This window comes from Gigantopelta aegis, chromosome 4 (genome assembly GCF_016097555.1).
Source record: "Gigantopelta aegis isolate Gae_Host chromosome 4, Gae_host_genome, whole genome shotgun sequence".
NCBI lineage: Eukaryota > Metazoa > Mollusca > Gastropoda > Neomphalida > Peltospiridae > Gigantopelta > Gigantopelta aegis.
The window spans coordinates 73,427,826-73,453,753 of NC_054702.1; the positions used below are offsets into that span (position 1 = coordinate 73,427,826).

Here is a 25,928-nt window from a genome sequence, read left to right on the forward strand (position 1 = left end):
ACTCTAATTTTATTCTTTGGACTTAAATTTATGTCCAGACATGAGTAGTATGAATGAGCTCATTTTGGCTTTAGGTCTTTGACCTAACTACTAAATTCGTATTCCAAATTCCGCCCACCTTAACCTCCCCCCCCCCCCCCCCCCCCCCCCCCCGGCTCGGACCATATAGATCGGACTTTAAACTCTTAGACCTCCGTTCAAAATTTTATGTCGAAATTATTATCTTTTTATAATATTACATAGTCCGATCCTCTCTTCTTTCTCTTATTTATTTTTGGACTGTCCTTCTAAAATGCTCCAAATTATATAAATATTCGGCCGAGCAGTCAATTCTTTTTATTTTTGGCTTTAACATTTTATTTAAAAAAAATTCTATTAACTTTTTTTGTAATAGCTATTTTCAAAATTCTGCCCATTTTCAACTCTATCCTCCCCCCATCCCGAGTCAGGCCACCGATCTTATCGGAGGTCGGACTCTGGATGGGTGTGTCCGAAACCCTAGTGGTATATGGACACGTTAAATTCTTATCTATCTATTTATATATATTCCAGGGCCGAAATCTTGGGGTGGCAGTTGGGACCCGTATGGGGGCCGTTTAGAAGCCACCGGGGAGGGCCGGTCCGGTCAAAATCTTCAGGTGGCCGCCAGATGACCGGTCGGTTTTCGGTTGGCCGCTGGGCGGGGGCCCTAGCATCGTGTCTGCGGGATTGCCACGACCTAAAATCGCGCTTGGAAAATCGCAGATTTGGGAGTCAGGTTTTCACGCCCGCGGGGTTCGGCCGACCCCTAAAAATCGCAGCGGAGCCCGTAGAAATCGGGCAGCGTCCAGCCGAAAATGCCCTTTTTAGCCTGTTTTAGGAGTCGCCCGGGCGCCGCGACCGATATGTGAGCGCCGCTTTAATGTTACAAGAAGTATCAGGCCTCGAACTAGTCAACTGTTTAGTAGATACTAACGACAAAACCTATTTTTTGAAAGCAGCCCAAGATTTATAATTACTTCGTTCACAATGTATAAAGAAAGAAAGAATGCTTATTTAACAACGCACTCAACACATTTTATTTACGGTTATATGGTGTCAGACATGGTTGAGAACCACAAAAATATTTCACATTGTATCCTAACACAGTTAATAGTTTGTTGTTCAGGATACCCACAGAATTTTCAAATAAAAATTCCCTGTATTTTCACAGAATTTTCCCTGTTGTAAAAGATTTCCCCGTCTGGTATCCCACTTCATGTTTTGAATTACCATAGTTTGACGCCCAGTAGCCGATGTATTGTTTATGCTGGGGTGTCGATAAGCATTAATTAATTAATTCATCCATTCATTCCGTCTGATATCCATGATTTGTTATTGTGTACAAGGACTCCCGATAGCCACGTCTTCACTTCCAAATACCATAATCAAAAATATATATATATATATATATATATATATATATATATATATATATATATATATATATATATATATATACACACACACACACACACACACACACACGTGTGGGTGTGGGTGGGAGTGTAGGGTGCGTGAGTACATTTCAACTCATTAGTATTTGTTTTCCCAGTGTTGCAGTTATAGTTAATATTGTCTAGCCATAAATTGTGGTCCTTGTGGAAAACATTAGGCATTGTGTTGTATTACAACTGCATGTAAAAGCTGCATGCTGAATATAAAGATTATGGTTTACAAATATAACAATACGTATATAGATTACATCTGGTATAACCTTATACACTTGACTTTGGAATATTACCTATCTGTGATATTTGTAATTTTCGCGCAGTTCTTTACATTGTGTTTTTATTTCACTTTTGAATTTCTATACTGATATTTCTCCTCACATTATTGTTGCATTTACCATAGTTTGACACCCAATAACCGATGCATTTTTCGTGCTGGTGTGTCGTTAAATAATCATTCATTCTAGTGTTTTGGGTGCTATATGCAGATCATATAAACATCAGACCTTGCTTTTTAAGGTACACGGGTGCGATCACGCTCGTACAGCACATGTAATTTCAATCTGGCGAGTGTGAAAAATAACTCACGTTACACTTAACAGCGCACGTAAAATAATTTTGTATATTGATTGCCACTATTTACCTTATGTAGCTGATAGAAAGATCCGTTTAATAATACCATAAATTGTTTTTACGAGAACGGTAGCGTCCATGCAATATTTTAATATATGACTGGTACTTATCTTTGCTATACAAATCGGAAAACACAGGTTTAATAGACATCTTCGAAGACGTACCAATCCGATCAAAATCCTTTGCCTATTTAATGATGATCAATAATAAAATTCCAATCGATCGCGATGCACAACGCTACCTAAAACACGGCCTTCTATGAGAAAGCAAGCAGCCCTTCAGTACTTGTGTGGAGTATAATAAAGAGTTAAGACTGATATATAAAAAAATACAACACATTTTAACTCTTACCTTTGGAACAAATATAAGACATTGGGTAACTGTAGTTCCAAGAATGATGAAAGTAGAAATAAGGCCATACTCAAGAGAACACTTCTCATTCAGTACTAATGATATCGGTACCCCTACTATTGATAGCACAATCACGTTGTAGATACACAGTCCAATTGCTTTGGAATCGTTCAGTATTGGAATGCTCACCTGCAGGTAAATAAAAAAAAAGTTACAAAGCCACGGCTAAATCAAGTTTTATTTCATACTTTACCTGAATTTAGTTTTAATATAGTAATACTTGCGTTTTTGGCCCATTTAATAAAATATTTGTAGTGCACTATTGTAGTGCACCAGAACAATAGCCCTACAACTTCCCCACCCTCTTCTATGTTTTTGCTAGTGAACTTTGTGTTTGAACAATATGTGAACTAGATCGAGGTTCAGCTGTTTAACAAGTATGGGCTTTTGTCTTCGCGTTTGTAGTAATCTAAATATGCCTTAGTTTACAGGATATATTATTTACTTATATAAGGGGCGAGATGTAGCCCAGTGGTAAAACGCTCGCTCGATGGGTGGTCGGTCTAAGATCGATCCCCGTCGGTGGGCCCATTGGGCTATTTCTCGTTCCAGCCAGTGCACCACGACTGGTATATCAAAGGCCGTGGTATGTACTACCCTGTCTTTGGGATGGTGCATATAAAATATCCCTTGCTGCTAATCGAAAAGAGTAGCCCATTAAGTGGCGACAGCGGGTTTCCTCTTTCAATATCTGCATGGTCCTTAACATATGTCTGACGCCATATAACCGTAAATAAAATGTGTTGAGTGTGTCATTAAATAAAACATTTCTTTCTTTTACTTATATAAAACTAAAACATCCTTTAAAAGCTGTCGAAGGTAACGTGGAAACTGGAAGTATGTTGAACAGATGGTAAGTTAACTAAAACAATATTCCTAAAATAATTAACGACGCACAGCATGTCAGTAGTTTGGTACGTAGGTGGAACGCAATTATATTGATTACTAATTTAAAAGTAATATAACCGGGGCATGCAATGAAACAGAACTTCATGCCTGTAGTGTCTTACTACTGCACTCGTTTATTAAACAACAAGCACTTACAGTAAATAAACCTGCGAATACAACAATCTGTATGAAGTTCTGTAAATGTATTACACTGTCTTCAACTTAATGTAATTAAACCTAGTTTACCACTAAATGATGTTCACGGGAATGTCATACTATAACAAATTCGTAGGGAAGGAAGCATGGGGATAAATATCTCGTCTTGTGGCTGAGATTACTGATGCAAATTTGACCTAAACGTTACAATATAAAGCTAATTCACTACAAAGGAAAATCTTTGGACAAAAATGTGATACAATATTGAGGTGGTATATTAAACCTATTATGAATATTGTGATAAAATAAACAAATTTGGATATTAAAGCTTGATATTATATATGATAAATAGATTATCCCCGTGTTTCAGTATCTTCAATATCACTTATTAGGAATAAAAAAATATGTATTAATGGTAATAACACCCCCCCCCCCTCCAACTCTCTTCTTTCTCATTTTCACACACACACACACACACACGCACACACACGCACGCACACACACACACACACACGTACGTACGCATAGACACATTCAGCCATCACATATTTTGTCCAAGACGGCAATAGCGGCCAGGCAATTCAACTCGGTTGCCTTCAGGTGGAGATAATTGACATCCAGTAATTCTACAGCAACTTTTGTTTTTAAATAGTCCATACACCACGGGTTCAGTTTCAATAGCTAATTGATAAGAAAACTGTACTGTGTACGAGTCTTAAGTTTATTATTACATATTTTTATTATTTTTATTATTTTTATCCCACTTCCTTCTTTCTTTTCTCTCCTTTGAATTCCATCTTATGTCTTGCCGATCTAGCAGGTCCAACTGCGTTTGCTATCAGCCTCCACATCCTGGTCTCTGTTTCTCCAACGCGACATTTGTTTATCTCTTGTGGCCACCCGAGCCACACTTGCCATTTCCCATTAGCTTAGCTGTGGGCTTAGTCTGACCATTAATATTTATTGGTATATAATAAGCTTTCTAAAATGCTTGACTGTTGTACAGTGAACATTGACCTTGTTTAGGCATAATGCCACCATAATGGGTGTATATGCAAATTAAAGTCACTGAAAATTGCATTCAAGAACACAGTTCAAATCGAACAGTGCTTATTATATGTTTACGTGATGTTTCTTTCTGCTCATGTTACTAGTGTTGCTGTCAGTTTCATTGAATCACTAAAAAATTGAATCTATTAACACTTTTTTTCACATAAAAAAAGAGCAGTGCATTCAGGTGCAACCGTGCAACGTTTTTTGTCACAAGCAACGCACAACTCCAACGTTCCTGCACTATCTCAAGTAGTGTGGACAGTGCATAAACAGTTTCCTCTTAAGTTTGGCCCATCCTCACCTGGTGGGGATGGTAGCTCTGGTACAAGATGACGTTTATGAGTCCAAATATAGCATCCCTCTTGGTAGGCTAGGTGTTTTTGGAGTAATATTGCCTTGTACCTGCGACTTTATATAATACATTTTACTGTACTTTGGAATAGTGTAAGTGCCTTCTTTTAATGCTGCAACCCCTCCCTAGAAAATCATGCAGCCATCAGTCTGTACCTTTCTGGTGGTAAAAGCCAAAAAGACACCAAACAGCAGGATGGTGGTTTGAAAGCCGAAAACAAGGAAGCTGAAGTGTTCATCATAGTCAGATACGCAGTACCATACAATATCGACCACCTCTCTATCGTTGTCTGGATCTAGCACTTTCTGGAAAGACATATAGTAAAAAGTAAAAAAGATATGCATGTAGAACAAGAACACACTGACTGAATATTATCAACAGGCCTAAATACCCGTGACCATGGTTAAAAGACGATATTGGAACGTTCGTCTCAAACATAGTTTTGTGTCGATCTATCCCATTAATCTACATCATGGACAGTCAACTTTGTCATATATAGGTTTAGCCATAACAATGATAACAACTGTTCATTGTCCATTGTCAAGTTAACTAACAGGCATATTCATGAATGGTTTAGAAATGTGTCTTTTATGAGATTTCTACCACTATTTTCAAAGTAATACATTTCATTTTAGCTGAACATACTTGTCTCGCGTTTTCAGGAATACACTAAAATGTTTCGTCTGGGACATGACTCATAGGTTCAGCAACATTCACGTCATTCCAAGGATATTAGGATTTCCCGTAATCAAGTTTACGCGAAATAAAGCCCATTGGTTTAAAAACAGGAAAATCCACCGTATTTAAGCCCATTGGCTTGATTTCGGACATTTTAATAGAATTGTTCCCTGGACTAACAAAAGACATCTTATTTACTGTTAAACTATAGGACGACATATTTTAAAAGAACTTTATGTAAAGATGTATTATCATATTTTGCTCTCTTTACATAAATAATAATAGTTTGACTAATTAATCATTAATAATTGGATGTCAAACATTTAACAATTATGCCTCTTAGTCATCAGAGGAAACCCGTTACATTTTTCGTAATACAGAAAGGTATCTTTCATATGCACTTTTCCACAGACAGGAAAATACATACCACGGCCTTTGACCAGTTGTGGTGCACTGGTATGGAACGAAACAAAACCCAATCAGTTGAACGTAAAAATAAAATAAAATAAAATAAACCTGCATATTAATTGATACCTGTACCATACATAATGCTTGCGTAATTAATAACTTTAAAGGGACATTCCTGACTTTGTTGCAATGCTATAAAGTTTCCGGCTAATAAAACCTTTTTTAATTGTTAGAATGACAATTTACTTACATTTCCTTGTCCAGAATATCTATATCTGTATATCCAATGTGTTTTTGGTCCCCCAAATGTTCGTAGTAACTCAATATGCATTTTTGCCAAATATTTTTTCGTACGTATCAATTTATTTTCCCCTTCAACCGTCAAATAAAGTCTATTTTTAGACGGCGGATTCCCTTCGACTTGTCATGCATTTGAAGCGCATCACGTGACCTTTTTGTGACGTAGAGCACATGTAAATACCATGCTGCCTGGTCATTTCGTACCCTAGTCATTTCGTACCATTGCAAAAAGTCATTTCGTACCTTAGTTATTTCGTACCATTGTGAGAAGTTTTTCCATACCATAGTCATTTCATACCAGTATATAAAAAACGAATCAATGCAAAACGTCAATATTAAAAAATAAATAACATTAAAAACGTGCTTTCCATACAGTTCGTCCACTGGACAATTCGTCCACGGACGATTGGTCCACTCGATGACTGCATTTTTTTCATACATATTAATAGTTATTTCTTTGACATTGTAATCGTTTCTTAACATTATTTTGTGGTATACTATAACCAAAAAAGTAAAATAGAGTTAGAATTCAACATTAATATCCATTTTTTATCAGCTGTTTGTATTCATTATCATGCCCCGGACGATTCGTCCACTGACGATTCGTCCACTCGCTCGTACATTATCTCGCATGTCACGATGTGGTAAATAGGTAATGCAAGCCTCCGCGTCGGAAGACTTTATTACCCCCCCCCCCCCCCCCCCCCCAATGTCATGTTCTCCTTCAATGGCGTACATTATATCCACTGTGCCCTCCCTCGTCACATGTTATCCCCATATGCCTAATAACCTCGAAATAAAATAAAAACTCGTTCTCTTCAATTCCAATATAATTAAATGTACATTAAAAAACAATTCAACAAAACAACAAATGTCATTCAAACAAAGCGTGTTGTTTTAGACGCGACTTGATTCAACTTTTCGGATCTCGTTTCACGGACTGCGATTTTGTGTTTCCGTTGACTGGTGATCGCATTGAGTCAGTTTTGTCGGAATCGAACTAAAGGATCGGCGATCTCCGTAACCCCCCCCCCCCCCCCCCCCCCCCCCAAAAAAAAACCCAAAAAACCCCACCCACCGCGCGCATACTGAAATGTGCATCTGCTAGATGGGGAAACTTTCTCGGACTGAATCATTGCTAAAACTAGGTTGTAGAATCGAACTTTTTGTTGAACTTTGGAGTAATCATCTATCAACAATCGGAGAAGTTGGGTCATAACCCCTACCCACCCACCTATGAAAATCTCAACGGATTTACACGATTTGGAAAAACGACCCTTAGAGACCCAGAAAAATCGGAAAATCCGGCATATGCCGGAAAACTTTCACGCATGGAAATGTACTGAGGAAATAAAAACCCAGTGGACGAATCGTCCGGAACTGATTTTTTGTAGTGGACGAATCGTCTCGAGTTCCTCGGTAGACGAATTTTCAGTGGACGAATCGTCCGTGGACAAACTGTCCAGTGGACGAATCGACTGCATCCCAAAAACGTGTACTCACCGAAGCCATGTTGAATATTGCATTGTGGGAAATTTGTGTTCTCGTCATCACTGCGACCTCTGACCTTCACCTTTTCGCGAGGATTTCAAATAATCGTGTCATGGGGAATCCCGAAAGTATTGTTCTATGTAAGTATTTCAATTTCACACTTTTCATTGATTTTTTTACACAAATGTATTACAGGTGAGTTTACTAATCCATATTACTGTCTATTTTATTAGCTTTAAAGTCAGGAATGTCCCTTTAATAATATGAAACTTGTGTAGTGGCTTTACAAAGAATCCTTTAGTTAAAAACAGAAATTTCACATAAAGTAAACATGACGTATCCATTAAAAAAACGCAAAAGAGAATCCAACTCTAAAGTTATATCCAAAGCAGTCGGAAGTACCTCCTACCCTTCCATCAACTGTGAAACAGCTAGGTGTCTAGAGTATACATATAAGCAATGCCCTTAATCAGTGGAAATTCAAATTAGTAACTGTCCCTCCTGTCTTACATATGATGCTGAAACATGCTTGGCGTTGCCATTGAATGATATTACATGCTTGTTCTCTGATACTTCTCTAAGTTGGACTTTTCCCCTTTATTATGTACATGTATAGTGTAACTATTTTCAGCTTATTATTTAAGCTCTTAAATACAGAAACTCCTAGTAGACCTACACTTCTTTTCTGGCGGGGTTGCTTATCTTTGACCACCAGTTGATTACATATACCATATAGACACTTTTGATCACCAATACCTTACCTGGTAGAAAATGTTGCAAATATGAGATGGATAAAAAATCATGTGGTAGATATGAGGTTTTCATGACAGATAAGTAGAGATAAGTAGGTGGGTTTTTTCAAATATGTGTGTTATTTATGACATTTTCCTTACTTTTTGGGGGTATTTAAGACTTTTTAACAACAAAAAGAATAACAGATTTCTGCGTCTGAAGGAATACAAACCTGAAAATAGTCAAAAGTGGAGATACGAGATTTTCTTAGTATAGCGATCACACACACACACACACACACACACACACACAGAGAGAGAAAGAGAGAGAGAGAGAGAGAGAGAGAGAGAGAGAGAGAGAGAGAGAGAGAGAGAGAGAGAGAGAGAGAGAGAGAGAGAGAGAGAGAGAGAGAGAGAGAGAGGGGGAGGTTCTAAGGCCACCCTGCTATAAAGACCAACATTTTAAAGACTAGAATATTTCCTTATTACTATATAGTAAAGCCACCCCGGTGTTAAGACCACCCCGTAATTACGGATTACGACCAGTAAAGTCAGACCCAATGATCGTTTTCAGAGTATTTGGACCCCACAAATGCGACCACAGCATTTACTTGTCACGTCACATAAGCGACAAATAATAAATAATGTGGTAAAATATTGCCTAGTTGTCTGCGCCATGGTGTTAAAGTTAATTGCTCAAACTAGCATTGAACTAATATTATATTCATTTAGTTCGATGCTGGATCCCTTGAACTAATTGAGATATAATAATAAATGAGATTTCTATTTCTACTAAACAGGGCATTCACACTCTTTTGAATATAGCTTATAACTGAAACAGATCAGATACTGATGCTGAGCTGTCAACCTGTTACCGCCTGTGTACTGGATGCTAGCATCAACCAGGAACAACAGAAGAGAGGAGTGTAAGAAAGGAATGGCAGAGCTAGACGAAGGTTAGGCAACTGGTGCTTAATCAGTGTTGTCCGAAATAATCACGGGCTGACGAGAGCTTCATTGTTTCTTTTTTACTTTTGTTAGTACCACTTTCATCCAAAGTTTCTGAAAGGTTTTAGCTACTCATGTTACAGTGCACAAAGTTCATGACAAAAGTGTTAAGGACTTTTATGGATTCAATTGAGATGGAAAATTATGATCTGGGAGAGATCGAGCTTCTTTGTTTCGAAGTACATTTCCTGTATATAGTCCTTTTACCATGACCAGAAATACGACAGTTACTATCAGATCCAATCAAGCGGTGATGACAGCTGGAGTAATTTTTTCGTTACAAAGTGACGTATGTTTGGACCTATCCTTTAGATATAGAACATACAGGAATTAGCTGTCTGATCTGACATATGAGTATCGTTAGTGTCGATGACTATTTACATCAGTAACTAAGTATATCTGATGTATACTGATGTATCTACTTCAGCCTGATCACACGTTGCAATGATGGGACGTCCTCTACTGTCAGAACATTTTTACACCAGGAGAATAAGAAAATAAGAGAATAAGATAAGTAGTCCATTGTCTAGGGCAAGCTTGATGAGTAATGCCATATCAGTTTGTTATTAAACAAGCATACAAAAGTTTTGAACGCCTTGGCCAAAACACGGATGATCATCATATTCATTAAAACACAACATGATTGTGCGATAGTAAAGCTGGTCTGTCAGGTCAGCGTAAAAGGTGTATATTTGACAAGTGCAGTGTGACTATATGGAAGCTCGAACTATCATGCACCACTTTGGATCATCACTTTCTATCTCCACTAAATTAATGAAAAAAAAAAAGATGTCTTTTATTTAACGACGCACTGAACATATTTTGTTTACGGTTATATGGCGTCAGACATATGGTTATGGACCACATATATTGAGAGAGGAAACCCGCTGTCGCCACTTCATGGGCTACTCTTTGCGATTAGCAGCAAGGGATCTTTTATATGCACCATCCCAGACATGGTAATACATACGTGGCCTTTGATATGCCAGTCGTGGTGCACTGGCTGGAGCGAGAAATAGCCCAATGGGCCTAAATTAATTAATGCCCTTAACAAAATTGTGTATGGTGGCATTAATAGTTCAAAGCGTGCAGAAGCCCTGACTAAATTGTCATACCAACAGAGCACAGGAACTATGAAGCTCCCATCAGATAGCTACTCTCTCAGATAACACTGCCAGTTACCCAACCTTCCTTCAGCTCTGCTATACATTTGTCACACAACCGTTTTTGGTGATCGTAACTGGCGCTTGGTCAGTAGAAAAAGACGTGCGTTTAGAAACATTTGTCCAGTACTCTCATAAACCCAAACTGTGTGAACATTCAGTACATATATTTTGACAGCACATCATCATAATTTAGGTATGATGAATGAAATTCAATTGTGTGAAACAGAGTTTGTCTGAATTATAACAAATCATACATTATGAACTTTTCTTCATTTAATTTGTAGTTCTGGCGTACATAAAATTATTTTGAAATACATAGCGCAATTTAATGTTTCAGTACAGCTGCCACGCCCTCCATATTACATTTTCAGGCTCAAAATTACCTCAAATTGCAAAACGACCACACAGCAACGGTTATGAATTCCCTGTTTGATGTAAATAGATATCTTATTTATTATTCTAACCCTATTAGTTTAATGACTCCAGCATGTTCTTATTTTAAATACGGTGGACAACGGCCATCTTGAATTTGAAGGTCGAGATGACCTGAATATTACCTAAATATTGTACATCCTCCATTTTGTTCAGATGGACACTTATTTATGATTTACCCCAAATATTTCAACAGTTCCGCTATTTTGTAATTATCAATGTGGTAAACAACGGCCATCTTGGATTTCAATATCAAGATGCCTTCAAATTACAAAAATAACCCCACCAGAAGAACAAGTACTCTCAGTCTAATGGGAATAGACACCTTATTCGTGATTCTAACTAACATATTCAGAGAGTTATGACGATTTTGAATTTCCAGTATGGCCGTCGGCAGTTATCATGATTTGTGCCCCCTGGTGGAGTTAGCCAGAACTTTCGCAAGGTACATGGGGGCTATTTTTTTCTAAAGGTCCTAATGACTTGAAATTCACCCTCAAACTTTGGTTCCCGAAAAATTGATACGGGGAAGTCATATTTGACCCCATTAGAATGCACGTGTTTGTATTACCTTTGGGACAATGGATGTCCTAAAACGTTGGGAGGGTGACATTTGTCTAGATAGTTGTTACTCTCTATTGTGTAATAATTAAGAAAACGAACGTAAACTTCATAATACATATTTACCAAACAATCATTATTTTGAATGTTGGTAATTCAATATTAGGACCACCCACAATTAAGACCAATATTAATAAGTCCCGCCGATGGTCGCAATAGTGGGGTTTCACTGTATATATGAAAAAACTATAAATATTGTCATAAATCGTACAGATTATGAGGTTATAGGTGAACTGGATGTATTTTGTAATGAGTTAGTAGATACATTGCCATTAAGAAAAAAAGCAACGGATAATGAACATATCATGACTTACTGAATGATATAGTTTCTTTTCCTTGGGGTATCTAGGAGAAAGTATTGCCCACAAGACCATGATGGTCACATTAATACCAGTGATCGCACCAATGTGTATAAACAGCTGGAAATCCTTAGGTGCCTGTGTGAATAAAATACATTGTAGAAATATTTGGAAATGAAATTATGTTGGAAACATAAGCTATTAAAGGGCAATTTGATGAGAAGGTTTGCAAATTGACACTTATTTCTAAACAGCGGATAATACACAGACAAATATGGTTTAATAACATTTCTTTGCATCTCTTATATAAATATAGGTACAGGAATCTTCATGAACAATTTGAGAGCATTCGCTATTAGGGTTTTGAATTCACCAGCATATATATGTCACGTGCCAAGTTCACATTTATATGTGACGTTAAAGTGTTATGCGTTACTGGTGTTGTTTAGTATATAAATTTAATGATGACCAGTATACTCGGTGATTTTAATGAGTTGTAAGTTCACTCAGGCATGAAGTTAGCATGCCCCTTGATTATAGGTCTATTATCTGATAGTTACCGGCTGTGGTCATAGTGAGTGGACAAGCTGGCTTTGTAGTTTTCTTGGTAAGTTGAGGTGCACTATTGGTTATTGGATTCATTGCTTTAATAGAGATAAGATGTTCCTGATTTATACATAACAGTTATTGAAATTGATGTACGGTGTCTGTATATGAGGACAAGGAATGATGGGAAGTATTCTCGTGATCACAGAGACGGGTGGGGCAAGTAACAGTGATGTTATATAAGCAGTGATAGGAAGACAGGAAGGATGGCGGGTACAATGGACGATAGCAAGAGCGAGCAACCCTGCACGTGAGTTCAAGGGCTTTGTGTAAGGCCCAAGCCATCGGGCCTGTGGCCAGGTTGCAACCGAAAAATATTGAAATCGCGGGCAAATCGTAGAAAGAGGGCGACACTGGTCGCTGAGGTCGTGGGTGATCACCAGAGCAAAATCAGTCGCAGCAAGGTCGATGGTCATGTTGCAAATCGTAAGAGGTCGCAGACACGTCTTACATGATCTTACCACCAGTCGCGCATGCTCTCGGGTCAAGTAGTGGCACGACTGGACGTGCCACTGACGATTGGTGGTGCCACCTGTCGTACGACCTCACGATCGGTAGTGCGACCAGTCACGACCTGTCCCGACTGGTTGCACGACCTTACGATTGGTGGTACCACTAGTCTGTACCTCGCAGGCCAGTATATTTGGAGTGGCTTCTGGTGCTCAGGCCACTGTCCACTACAACACCCGAAGAGAGCATATCGCTATGGCGGGTGTACCAATGCCGCCAAGAAGCCAAAATCTCCCCGACATCAGATTCTGGCTCGATCCTCTTCCCACGGCCCTTTCCCTTCTTGTTCGCTTATAGTTTCAGTTGAAAAGTTCGATGAAGTGTACTCCTTGAAAGATAGGTGACTACTGATGCTGACGCACAATCGCGAGCTTTATATCTGATCGAGCGACCCATCTCATGACTGACTGCGATTAATCATGCAAGCGGTCGCAGGTCGCCACCACTAGTCGCACGATTATCTACGATTGGTCTTGCGATCGATCTTCAGTCACTGGTGATCGCACAACCTCGCGTACAACCAATCATACGATGACCTACCACCAGTCTTAAGAGCAATCGCAAATGGAGATAATAGCAAACATTGCCGATTGGTCGTACCTCTGCCAAATTGCCAACAATCGCACGATCCAGAAAATGTACGATCCAGTGTGAATGAGGCTTAACCATACCCGTGGGCAGGAGAAAGATAGTGGGTGTTTTTAAGCAGGAAGTGCGTGTGTTACACAGGGTGGCGTTAGTGTAACGAGGTACACTCAACAGATAGAAAGTGGTGGTCAGAATTATTTGACAGAAGAAGATTAGTGGAAGGAGTAACAGTCTATTCCTGAAAATTTATAGTATTGAGTGAGAGTCATCTCAGTTGTTACATATTTAATATATATTTGATTAGTTACCTTTGTAGCATATTCGTGATGTCGTTGTAGAGACACTCGGTCTAGGATTATTACAGATGAAGAACAGAGAGGGACATTCGTGCCAATTGGGACAGGGTGGGTAATTGTATATTTTGTGTATTAATTATAAATTTTTAAAACTTCACCACATCAGTATTGCGTCTTTTCTTCCAATTAATGATACGTGACATTAATTTTTAGGTTTGGCAGTCTCATTTACTTATTTTATTATTTCCGAGTTGTGGAGGGCTACCCACCATTTGTGAATTACTGCATTCAGTACAAACTTGTTTATTTTGTTTTAAATGGCAAACACAGTTTGTTTTATTCAGTTAGAAACTGACAGTTGTGTTACAGAACAACTCTTATCAAGATAATAGACATATTAAACTTTATTAACTGTCATAGATTTGACATATATACAGACAAAACTTGCTTTTCGTGTTACATTTTTAACACAAAGTAAAATAAAAGTGTATTATGATATGATGATTGTCATTTTTTATTTTACCTACACGTGAAAACAAACCCAAATCCCAGCATCTTTTATGTCTGAAGTATAGTAATTTTTATTTTAAGAAATTTCCTATGTTTCCCTTGCATTTTTTGTTCAGTTGTATAACAAACTACTTCAACAAAGTATCACTATAGAAAGCTTAAATGTAGCTTTTCAGTTCCTTATGGATATGGACCTATTTTGAAGAAATGAATTCATTATGCTATTTGAAACTCTACATTTATGTTTTTCCTATATCATCTGCAACAAAATTCACGTCTCATGTAAAAGATATCAGTTTTTGGAAATGTAAGAACATTTAAAAGTACAAATTACTATTTCAGAAATTTTAGATGATGATGATGAAATATATACATGTACATGCATATATTTTTAAAATATGTAAATAGTTCCGAATTTGTCCAATTCTCTCCAAGTTCCTATATATTCTAAACGATTGCATAACTGAAAGTCGATCGATTAGTGCTAACCAATTATAACCGATGATCGATGATGAAATTGCAACCCATTCCCAACACTAGACTAGATAAATCTGATTTTAGAAACAGTGTAGCTCTTGAATTATCTGCTAATGACATTCGAATTTAAATATGAAATGTCCTTTCCTGAACATGTTTTACAACAGCCTCTACATCCTCATATCTACACTATTAAAGTCGTTTTTGATAATTGAAATCAGACATTACTTTTATTATATCGTTTAGAATATCAATGTCCGTATAACCCCAATATTTTCTGATTTACTTTAAGGGTGAGGGGTCGTAGTATTTATATATGTAGTTTATATGTCGATTAATAAACTACAGGTAGGAGATTTAGCCACATATATTACTGTTACTATTGTCGTCTATGGGATTTCATTTGGTTTGTATACACCCTGATGTCTTTTCTACAACTGACTTTAAAGTAGTCTGGAATTGGCAGCCCGTTTTGGGCCGTATAGGAAGGATGTATTATCCAGTAAAGGTTCTCTTCGTGAGTGACTACCCTCCTACAGACGAGACACTGAACAAAGATTCAAGGAATCAACACTAAGTGTTCATATTATATTAATGTTGTATTGTCAAAAACTACATAACACAATAAAGGTATGAAACATGACTAAGGGCTTTATTGTATATACCGGTAACGACAGTATTAAACATATTCCTGACATTAGAACTTTATATATTACCCGCTTTCGTAAATAATACGCCTTCGTGAAGATGATGTATACACGCCATGTCTTTGCAAGCAATGCACCAAACATCAAAGAGAAAGCAATGACAAGAAAAAATCCTTTGATCTAGAAAATAACAGTATAAAGAAACCAGCATATATCGGAAATAACACAAATATAACACTATCTAAATATTAAGCAACCTCATTTGAAATAACTGACGATAAAAATAGCAAAACGGATTGATTGAAACATATTTTATTGTGTTTTAAAGAACAAATGGATCAGGCACAAGATACACAACTTACTAGGCCTTCTCCATAATACATATATGTTACAACAGTAATCAGTCTAATTAAAATTATCTCCACTAGTACATGTGGATCTAACAGCAGCCCTTTGGAGCTCATGTCAGTTGACCTTTCATTCGACCAATCAAAACCTTACTTGCAAAATCATGCCAGTGATTTGAAAAGAATTTGAAAACATTCGGGATTACGCCGAGTGTATACGAAATGATTCGGGTGAATTACGAAGTATGCCGGAAACTAATTTCAATATAAAATTCACTTCAAGACGAAAAAAAAAGAAAAAAAAAACCCGTGATGGCATAGCCATAAAATCTGTTTATACTAGTATACAATCTAGAGTTTATTACTGCACCTTTCCCACTGTTTTTTAATGTTGAAATAGACCAACAAGTTCGCCTATTGCATAAACAGTCTCGTCCGATATTTTTAGAATTTATATGCTCCCGAATAACGCTATAAAAGGCGAAGTGTAATTGGTTGATATTTAAATTATTTATAGATGAAATGTCACCTAGACATGGGAGTCCAATCAGTGCTATTAGATCTACTGGTAGACCAGTGGAGCTAATTTTAATCAGATTGCGACAGTAATATATTTTTGCAATTTAAATATGAACAGAAATAAATATTTCTGAAAAAAAGAAAAAAAGAAAGAAAGAAAGAATAAAGGAAACAGAAAAAAGAAGCTATAAAGTTTTCTGTGTTCGATAATTAGACAGCAGGTTCGCTAAAGGAAAACACAAAACACAAACAAGCATCGCAATGATAACGTAATGGCTACAATAATAATAATAGTAATAAAATAAATAAACAGTAATAATTTTAAAAATCCATATTTTATTTTCTAATTAAGGCAGACATCCAATAGCTGAAGAAATCAAAGTGCTCTAGTGGTGTCGTTTAAACAAACTTTTTTAGTATATCGTTCACAACAACATTACAACAATCGTCATGTTCCTCCAGTGACAAAACACTTTACTTTTACTTTTAAACTATGCATTACAATAAAATATTACGGCAATAAGAAAGACGTCAGCAGTAACTGCACATGTATATGTATTTATTTAAAAAATATTTTAGAAGGTTGCCGTTTAAAAACATATATATATATATATATATATATATATATATATATATATATATATATATATATATATATATATATATATATATATATTATCTAGTTCAAGTAATTTATCAGTTTCATTATATTCTTACATATCTAGAACAAAATTATCCTTATTTTCTTTTTAGACATACATATTTATTTTTAGTGTGATGAACTAAATTAAGGTTGCTATGCTTCTGCATTCATTTTGTTTTTGCCATCAAGGCTATTTCAGACCCAAATTAATTTTAGCAATATTTCACATTATGATATTCCTTTATTTATGGAAGCTGTAGAAAGGTTTTTGGTTCCTGTACTAGCGAGTTCTATAAAAGTGGAAGTCCTCCTAGAGAAGGAGTTGGAACCATATACAGAGGCCAAGATCATATCTCTACTGATAACAAAGTAGCTTACAATATTTAGGCCTAATGTACGCAGCAATATGGTTTTGAATAAGTTAATTATGGAATATTCATTATTGTCATGTGTATAGAGCTTCTAGTACAGACGTTTCAAATGTTATATTATTTTGGTCTATTACTCAAAGTACATTATTGCATATTAACGTTAATTTCCTCAGAAGAAATGCGTTCCTTTGATGGCAAAGTACGTTTAACTTCGTTCTTCCTTTAATATAATAATAATAATAATAATAATAATAATAATAATATGTCTTTAAAAAGATACCAAGGTGTTTACAAAGAAAGTACATGTCAATATGTATGTACTTAATATTCTGTTACTCTCCTGTACACACACACTCGCACCCAATAAAAAAATAACTGAATCAAAAACTATAATTTAATTTTAAATACCTGACATAACATTGGTAGAGACCTGATATCCATTCCCTTTACAAACACATATGTGTATGCTAATATACATCCCAGCAAGGTGATATTGTTTAAGTTAGGTGACGACATTTTGATGATTCTGCAAGACAAGAGAAATTAATTTTTTGCTAAGTTTCATAAAGATCACTAATTTACTATGAGAACACATAAAACCTTCCAAACAGGCCTCACCCAGGAGAATGAGGATGTACTTCAAAGAACTTACAAGAGGCATATCGGCCTGTAGAGCTCCGCTATTTAATTATCAATTTTATCTGGTGCAGTTAATTAATTAATTTGTAAAGACCACCTAATGTTTAAAAAAACTAAAAATCCAAAATATATCTAATAGTTTGTGAAAAGTGTCCCAAAGAATCCTAAGACCACATTTGAGAACTATTCCATCAAAACTCTAGAAGATAAATTTTAAAATTTCAATGTTAAATTTATATTTAAAATGTTTAAATATAATAAAAATTCACAAATTCAAAATTTCCTAAATATCTCTTATAGTTTTTTAAAGAATGCCACAGAACTATCTGATCAAAACTCTAGAAGATAGATATTAAAATTGTAAATTTAAAAAAAACCGTGTCTATTAAAAAATCTAAATTTCCAAAATATATCTCTAGATTGTGGAGGGTGCCACAGAAGATGGCGGTACCAAGTTTCTTAACAATTCAATGAAAACCGTAGGAGACGATATACTTCCAAAGAAAGTTGATGGATAGACGGTAGAATCCTAAAAGTGACTTAGAGATGGATTTCATTCTACCCGAGAAAATCAAAGTGAACACCATGGTTATTCCATGTACGATAATATGCTGCATCATACTCCAGTGGAGGTCAACTTTGAAAAGTATGTATGGTCATCAGAGGTCACTAAATACCAAGGCGGTACACATTTGAACGAAAAAAAAAAAAAATCCATTTTCTTTCAAAAATATTATCTTCATAGCCCTACATTTTACGTGGGATTACTTATAAACACAAATACCACACTGAATTAACTAAACTATTGATTTCAAATTTTGATTTGCATAGTATTCAATAGGAAATCTCAAATTTAAGGTCAATATTCGCAGTTTGACAGATTTCTTTTGGAAAAAAGTGGTTTCAAATACACAATGTAGGATATCGTTTGACCAGATATATAGTGAAAGCAACCACCATGGTTATTCTATCATATTCCAGTGGAGGTCAACTTTGAAAAGTGTCTGTGGGTCACTAGAGGTCACTAAAGGTCAAGGGGTACAAATTCAAATAACACATTAAATTTTAATTTTCTTTATAAATATTATCTTCATAGTCATGCATTACTTATAAACACAAATAACTCAGTGAATTAACCAAACTATGCTTTAAAATTTTGATTTGCATAGTATTCAGTACAAATCTTCGATTGATTTTTCAATTTGAAAAAGGGAATTTCAAATAAGATATTGTTCTACCAGAGAGAGTCAAAGCAACCATCATGATTATTTTATGTAGGATGATGTGCTGCATCATATTTCTTTGAAGATTAGCTTTGAAAAGTGTGTGTGGATCAAAAGAGGTCTTGTATATGCCCCTAATTTAGGTATCCAAAATACCAACCTTTTCTGTGCAATCCATGCTTAAACAAATAATAATAATAATTAAAAAAACCAAAAAAAAAATTTAAAAAAGCCGCATCGGGCCAAAAATTCTGGACCAGAGACCGACCTTTTTTTTGGCCTTAAACTCTGTCTTGTTTATTTATATTTACATGGTCGACACATACGCCCATGCCCGCACCATTTTTCAAAAGGTACAACATAGCCATACCACTTTTTTTTAAAGGTTATATTTGTTGTATCTGTGAAAATGTTCTCCATAGGTGAATTTGAAAGGAGAGTCTGGCAACCTCGAGCCGTATTTAAGTGGTGAGAAATTTCGTGTAGTTAAATTAAAATAGCACAACATTTAATATACAGATATAACGTAATGAATTAAACATGTGCCTGCACTTTGAAAGTATATAGCCCTAATATAGGCATATAAATACAGTTTAATACTATATTAAACATTATTGAAAATATACTAACTTCACATTTTTTAAAATAGCTGCCATTTTAAAGATCTCCACCATATTTGTTTTATTACTTTGGATATGAAGTTCTCTGCAACCTTTACTCATTGTACTCGCCTGCTAACAAACTCATGGTAGTGTTTAGACTTAGCTGAAGTTTACCACCCACTGGGCTGCATTTCCAAACAATCTGATTCTTAGGAAGCATGGAGCCGATGTGTCCTGCGCCGATATAAAGCCATGACACCCACCATGGGAGAGGACCTGATGACGACAACCAAGACAGCCAGTTATGACCAGTCGACGGTTGACATCCCAAACACCACGGGTGCAATATTCGGTGCTGAAGTCTTCTCGCTTCATAACATAACTCATCGTTATTGAGAAAATCCTTTTTAGTTTGTTTTGCCCGCATAGTGATTTGTTCAGCAGGTAGTCTTGTCTAAACAAATGTCGGATTTTCAACGAGTATTATTTCATACTATAACGTTTCCCTACGAAAGGTGTCGAGGATGGGCTGACCCTCCGTGTTGACGATTCTTTCCATTCCATCATTCTTGCTTGTAACGTGCCGACAGCGTGACAACGCTTTCACAGTGAGATTTGTCCCCTCAGACAAGAGAGAGTGGATGATCTGTATTTGTGGCCACTATGCGTTGGACGTGCATGCTGCATGCACTTGAGGCTACCAAGGGAACATTAAGCCTTGGATGAGCCACGTTTTTTCGGAGATCTCTTGATCCTAACTTGCTGTTCACCCGACTCACTCAGACGTGGCCCTGGCAGTGACCCTAGGTTGTAATGTGTGTTCAATGTATCGGTGCTCAATGTGTCCTGTAATTTACATTTAATTCACGCAGCTGGGTGCTGGCTATATTATGGTGAGCACGCTCATCGCTATAACGAGAAATAGCAACAAAAAACTCATCCTGAAGCCCATCAGCGAGTCCGGTACCCAGTGTAAAGTATTTCGAGAAGAGATCGGCAGTCTCACTCGACCAACGAGCACCGACCGCATAGAGCAGCCTGATGTGACATCCAGTGTGTCTTGCAGTCTCAGTAATGGTCCTTCTGCAAGTTCACCTACAATAACCGTGTTACAACTTTTATTTCCTTTATGTGATCAAGTTGGACCTCTCGGTCATTGCCGGGGTAGTCACCTGCCTCGAAAGGACCAATCGGAAGATCTCACTAAACCATTCAATCAGTAGTAGCGACGGGCAGTGTGTACAAAGGATAGGCATGTAATCAACGTGAAATTTCCCATTCTCGGGGAAGAATTATAAGCTCCAATCCACATCACGAGGAAGACTCAACAGGTGTCCCACTCATCTTGGTGCAGGGCAGTGTCGATGTTGATTCCTTCAGCAGCTATCTTTAAAATAGTAGCTATTTTTAAATTTGAGGAGTTAGTATATATTCAATAATGTTTAATGTGTTAAACTATATATATATATATATATATATATATATATATATATATATATATATATATATATATATATATATATATATACCACATAATGTGTTACTATAACAAATCCTCAAGTTCTCATAATTTAGACAGTCTTTGATCCCATGTTGTAGTCACTTCCTAAACTTACTTAAACTATCTCAAATTTTAAAGCATTGCTTTGGCTAATTGAACGTGTTGTTTCTGTGTATAAGTAATCCAATATAAAAGGTATGACAATTAAAATAATATACTCTTGTCAAAAAAGAAATGCATAGGCGAAATATTCCTGGAATTATCTCTTTAATACAAAGTGGCATAATTTCGTTATTTATGATCGTATCACAGTCAAATTTGACATGAATATGTGACAATGTTCTTCCTATGGACTGACGGCAATGGAGGTGTTTTCGTCACCAAACAGCGTCGCACGAGGGCGTTGAAATCAGTAGACTGAACGAGTCTCTGAATCCGGGCACGTGGAATCCTAGCCCATTCTTCCTGCAGTGCATGTCACAGACATGGAAAGAGTTCTCTCTGTCGATCAAAAGTGGGAAGCACGTCACGGCAAAGAATTTCATCCCGGTAGCGTACAGCTGTCAGGTTGCCTTGTACGAACACAAGATCACTTCTGCTGGTGTATGAGATGGCTCCCCACATCATGACACTCCCTCCACCGAATCTGTCAACTTGGGTGATGCAGTTGTTGGCAAAACGTTCATTGCAGCATCTGTAAACACGTTGTCGTCCATCACGTCGCTGTAGAAAGAAACGTGACTCGTCGCTGAACCATACTCGCCGCCAGTTTCCAAAGTTCTACCCCTGTACATTCGTGCACCAGTGAACACGTAAATGTCGATGTTGACGTCGCAGGACGGGCCAACATACGGCCTCCTAGCCCGTAAACCAGCTTCTCGAAGTCGGTTCCGAATGGTTTGTGCAGACACCCTTCTCAAACCAGGTATGCGTCCAGCAGTGTTCGTTGCTGTGGCAGTTCGGTGACGCATGTGCAGAACCCGGATGTAGCAATCTTGTGCTGCAGTTGTTATGCGAGGACTTCTGGGCCGGTCTTCAACTGATTGAAACTGCTGGTACCTGTCCCAGAGACGTGAAATCGTGCTCTGATGGACGTTCATGTGGCGTGCGACTGCTGACTGCGATTCACCTAACTGGATGCGGCCTGTTGCAATGTTTCGATTCGGCAGACTTAGTCTTGGCATCTTGTAACTTGTCTACGTCGAAATGGAAATGAGGCATCATTGCGAGCATTGCAGCTTTAAATACCCATCACTACCCCAATCGTTTCCTCGAGTTTCACGCGCATTCGCCAAAATCTGACAATTTCACGCCGATTTCCTGCAATTATCGCACAACATGCCACAACGCGCGTTAAATTTGTTTTAGGATGAATTTGGGCATGCTGTCCCATTCCAGGAACATTAACAAAATGGCCATTCAGCAACATTGTAAAAAACAAACCGATATTTTGTAAAATCAAACACGTTTCTTCTTTCCCTATCACCTATGCGTTTCTTTTTTCACAGAGTATATTTATGAAACAAAGTAAAAGCTAACCTCCACTGGAATATGATGCAGCATATAATACTACATAAAATAATCATGGTGGTTACTTTGACTCTCTGGTAGAACAATATCTTATTTGAAATCCTCTTTTATTAAATAAAAAAATCAATCGAACTGAGAAAAGTGATGCTAAAGTTGAGATTTCTTATTGAATACTATGCAAATAAAAAATTTTAAGCATTGTGTTATTTGTTTATAAGTAATCCCACGTAAAATGTAGGACTATGAATATAATATTTATAAAGAAAATTAAAATTTAATGTTTTATTCGAATTTGTACCCCTTGACCTTTAGTGACGCCTGGTGACACTCACACACTTTTCAAAGCTGGCCTCCACTGCAATATGATGCAGAACATCATCCTATATGGAATTTGACTGACTTTTTGGTAGACCGATATCCTATTTGAAACTACTTTTTGAAATAAAAAATCAGTAAAACTGAGATAAATGACGTTAAAGTTGAGGTTTTGCATTGAATATTATGCAAATCGAAATTGTAAAGCAATAGTTTGACTAATTCAGTGTGTTGTTTCTGTTGAATATATATATCTTTAGGTCTTAACATCTAAATACTTTTCACTTGATGCTTTAGTGCATATAAAAATTTCGTTATTCTTATAAATTGGTGGTTTAAACTGTCAAAATATAAGTACATTTGTTTTGAAACCTGTTACGTCTAAGTGAATATACTAGAACACAACAGTAATGTATATAATGAGTTTACATGTGATGTCGTCTATTATTAACGCTTTCTAATGCAAATGGACGTGAAAGACATATAAATTGGTTCACATACCTTGCAAATGTTTGAAACAAAAATAATCAGTAATATGAATGACTAGTTATAATCTATGGGCAACACTACTGCAATAGTGTAGGTGATTTATTGAAATTTTATCAATTTACTTAAGATGTCGATGTCCACCTATTAAATGTAGACCTAACGGATCTTTCATACTATGATATCAGAACTGAATTACATTGGACTAGGTTTGAGCAAATATTAATTGAACACACAGCTTTTACGATGCTAAAAACAAACTGTAAAATACAATAAACGACAAAGTACGTTTTAGGGTATTTTAGAAAGGTTAGTTACATACCACTTGTTTAAATGCACACTTAAAATTTGCGCGGCTCTCAATCAAGTTATATATTGATGACCACAGTGACATATATTAGTGGCTCATTTCATCCATTATTTTGTGAATTTATTAAAATTGTTCAAATTAGTGCTATTTTAAATAGATGAGATAAAAAAATATTAAAGTTACCGATCTTTTTTTTAAATTATGTCTCTGGTCTCCCAAAAATTAGATTCACCCCAACCAAGAAGTTGAAATTGGTCTCATTTGAACCGCTTGGATGTCTAGTTTTGGGAAATGGATGTTGTAGTTGTTAGAATACTGCCCGCAAATGCTGTAATGTGTGAGAAAAAAAAAAAGTGCTTATGTGATACAGTAAGTACTCTTAATTTGTAGAATTGATTAATATTGCAGAGTATTTCTTGGAACTGGATATGTTGCAAGACATTTATAGGAATTTGATGCTTGTAATAAGGTTTAGCCCCCCCAACAAAACAACTCCCAGATATGGCAATTTTATAATTTTTATTTAAAATAAGTCACATTTTCTCTCACAGTAACTGCATTTTATGTTATAACAATATCAAACTTGATATTCATCAGTGGGTATTCTCTATGATTAAAAAAACAAAAAAACAAAACAAAAAAACACCAAAAAAAATACCACACCAAAAAACCCCACCCCCAGTTAAACGAAGATATAAAGTGCACAACATGTAATAGTTATGCCCACAATTTACGAGGTGTATCGGTGAATATCGCTACAGTTTTTGTTGTGGGGTTCTCACGACCAAACCTGTTCGGATATTCACCGATACACTGAGTAAGTGTGGGTATAACTGACGTATACCCCACTTTAGGTCGAGTTAAATTATTATATTAGTTCTATGACAAATACGATCAATAAATAGAAAGTAGTAAATAATGAAACGAAAATAACGTAGACGAGACGTTGTTAGCCTCACATTTTGTTGAATTTCTCCTGGAGTAGTGAAACTGTTTATTTCATTTGTTCCGTGCTGCACGTGCAAATGCTGTTTGAGGTGTGTTAGCACTGTACTGGTATCGGAATATACTAAAACTCAGGGACAGAGTTTATATTTCTCGGGATAGAAATAGTATGGAGAATTAACTAGTAAAATGTTATTTCCGAGAACATTTTTATATTTAGATCCTCTAAAAAACCCTTTTATTATATGTAGAACTAGAAATAATATTTAATGATTTTTTTTTTTTTTTAATTTAAAGTTTAGGGAATTTACTAGATAGGGGGTAGTTGTCATTAACTACAGCTCCGCACATTGCATGATTTTTAACAGATGTATCTTGCTGCAAATATCTCAAGGGAACTATTGTGAATAAGTGCGCATGTGTGTAATTAGATGGCTCTTTAAATTCGTTGAAATATTACGAAAACATAATTTGAACTTTGGTATATGTTAAATGTCAGCAAGAAAATTAATTTTTGTGTTATTTTGTAACGGCGAATTGTGAAAGATGGTCGTGGGTGAGAATGCAGATTTTTTTGTTTTGTTTAGTTAAATGGACTTATTTTCTGTGCATTTTAATTTGGACAATCAAGAAATTTTTTAATTCTAATTGCATGAGTTGAAATGTTTTTGGAGACAGTTACGCTACTGATTCCCGCAAACACGTCTAAGAACACGTTGTCTTATATAATACAGATTATGACAGCTGGACGCGTACTACAAGGAAAC

At 36.4% G+C, this 25,928-nt stretch overlaps 1 protein-coding gene across 2 annotated transcripts in view; it reads right to left on the minus strand.

Moving 5' to 3' along the window:
• Nucleotides 1-2,221: 2,221 nt before the first annotated feature.
• The window catches only part of LOC121371074 (gamma-aminobutyric acid type B receptor subunit 1-like), a 113,525-nt gene continuing 89,818 nt past the window's right edge, over nt 2,222-25,928 (minus strand). For both annotated transcript variants that reach the window (XM_041496704.1, XM_041496703.1), the window contains 5 exons: nt 18,019-18,136; nt 15,800-15,910; nt 12,112-12,234; nt 5,118-5,267; nt 2,222-2,642 (listed from right to left, as the gene is read on the minus strand). In XM_041496704.1, coding sequence (XP_041352638.1) covers nt 2,340-2,642; nt 5,118-5,267; nt 12,112-12,234; nt 15,800-15,910; nt 18,019-18,136 — 805 coding nt within the window. In that variant the 3' untranslated portion in view covers nt 2,222-2,339. The remainder of the gene's footprint in view (nt 2,643-5,117; nt 5,268-12,111; nt 12,235-15,799; nt 15,911-18,018; nt 18,137-25,928) is intronic.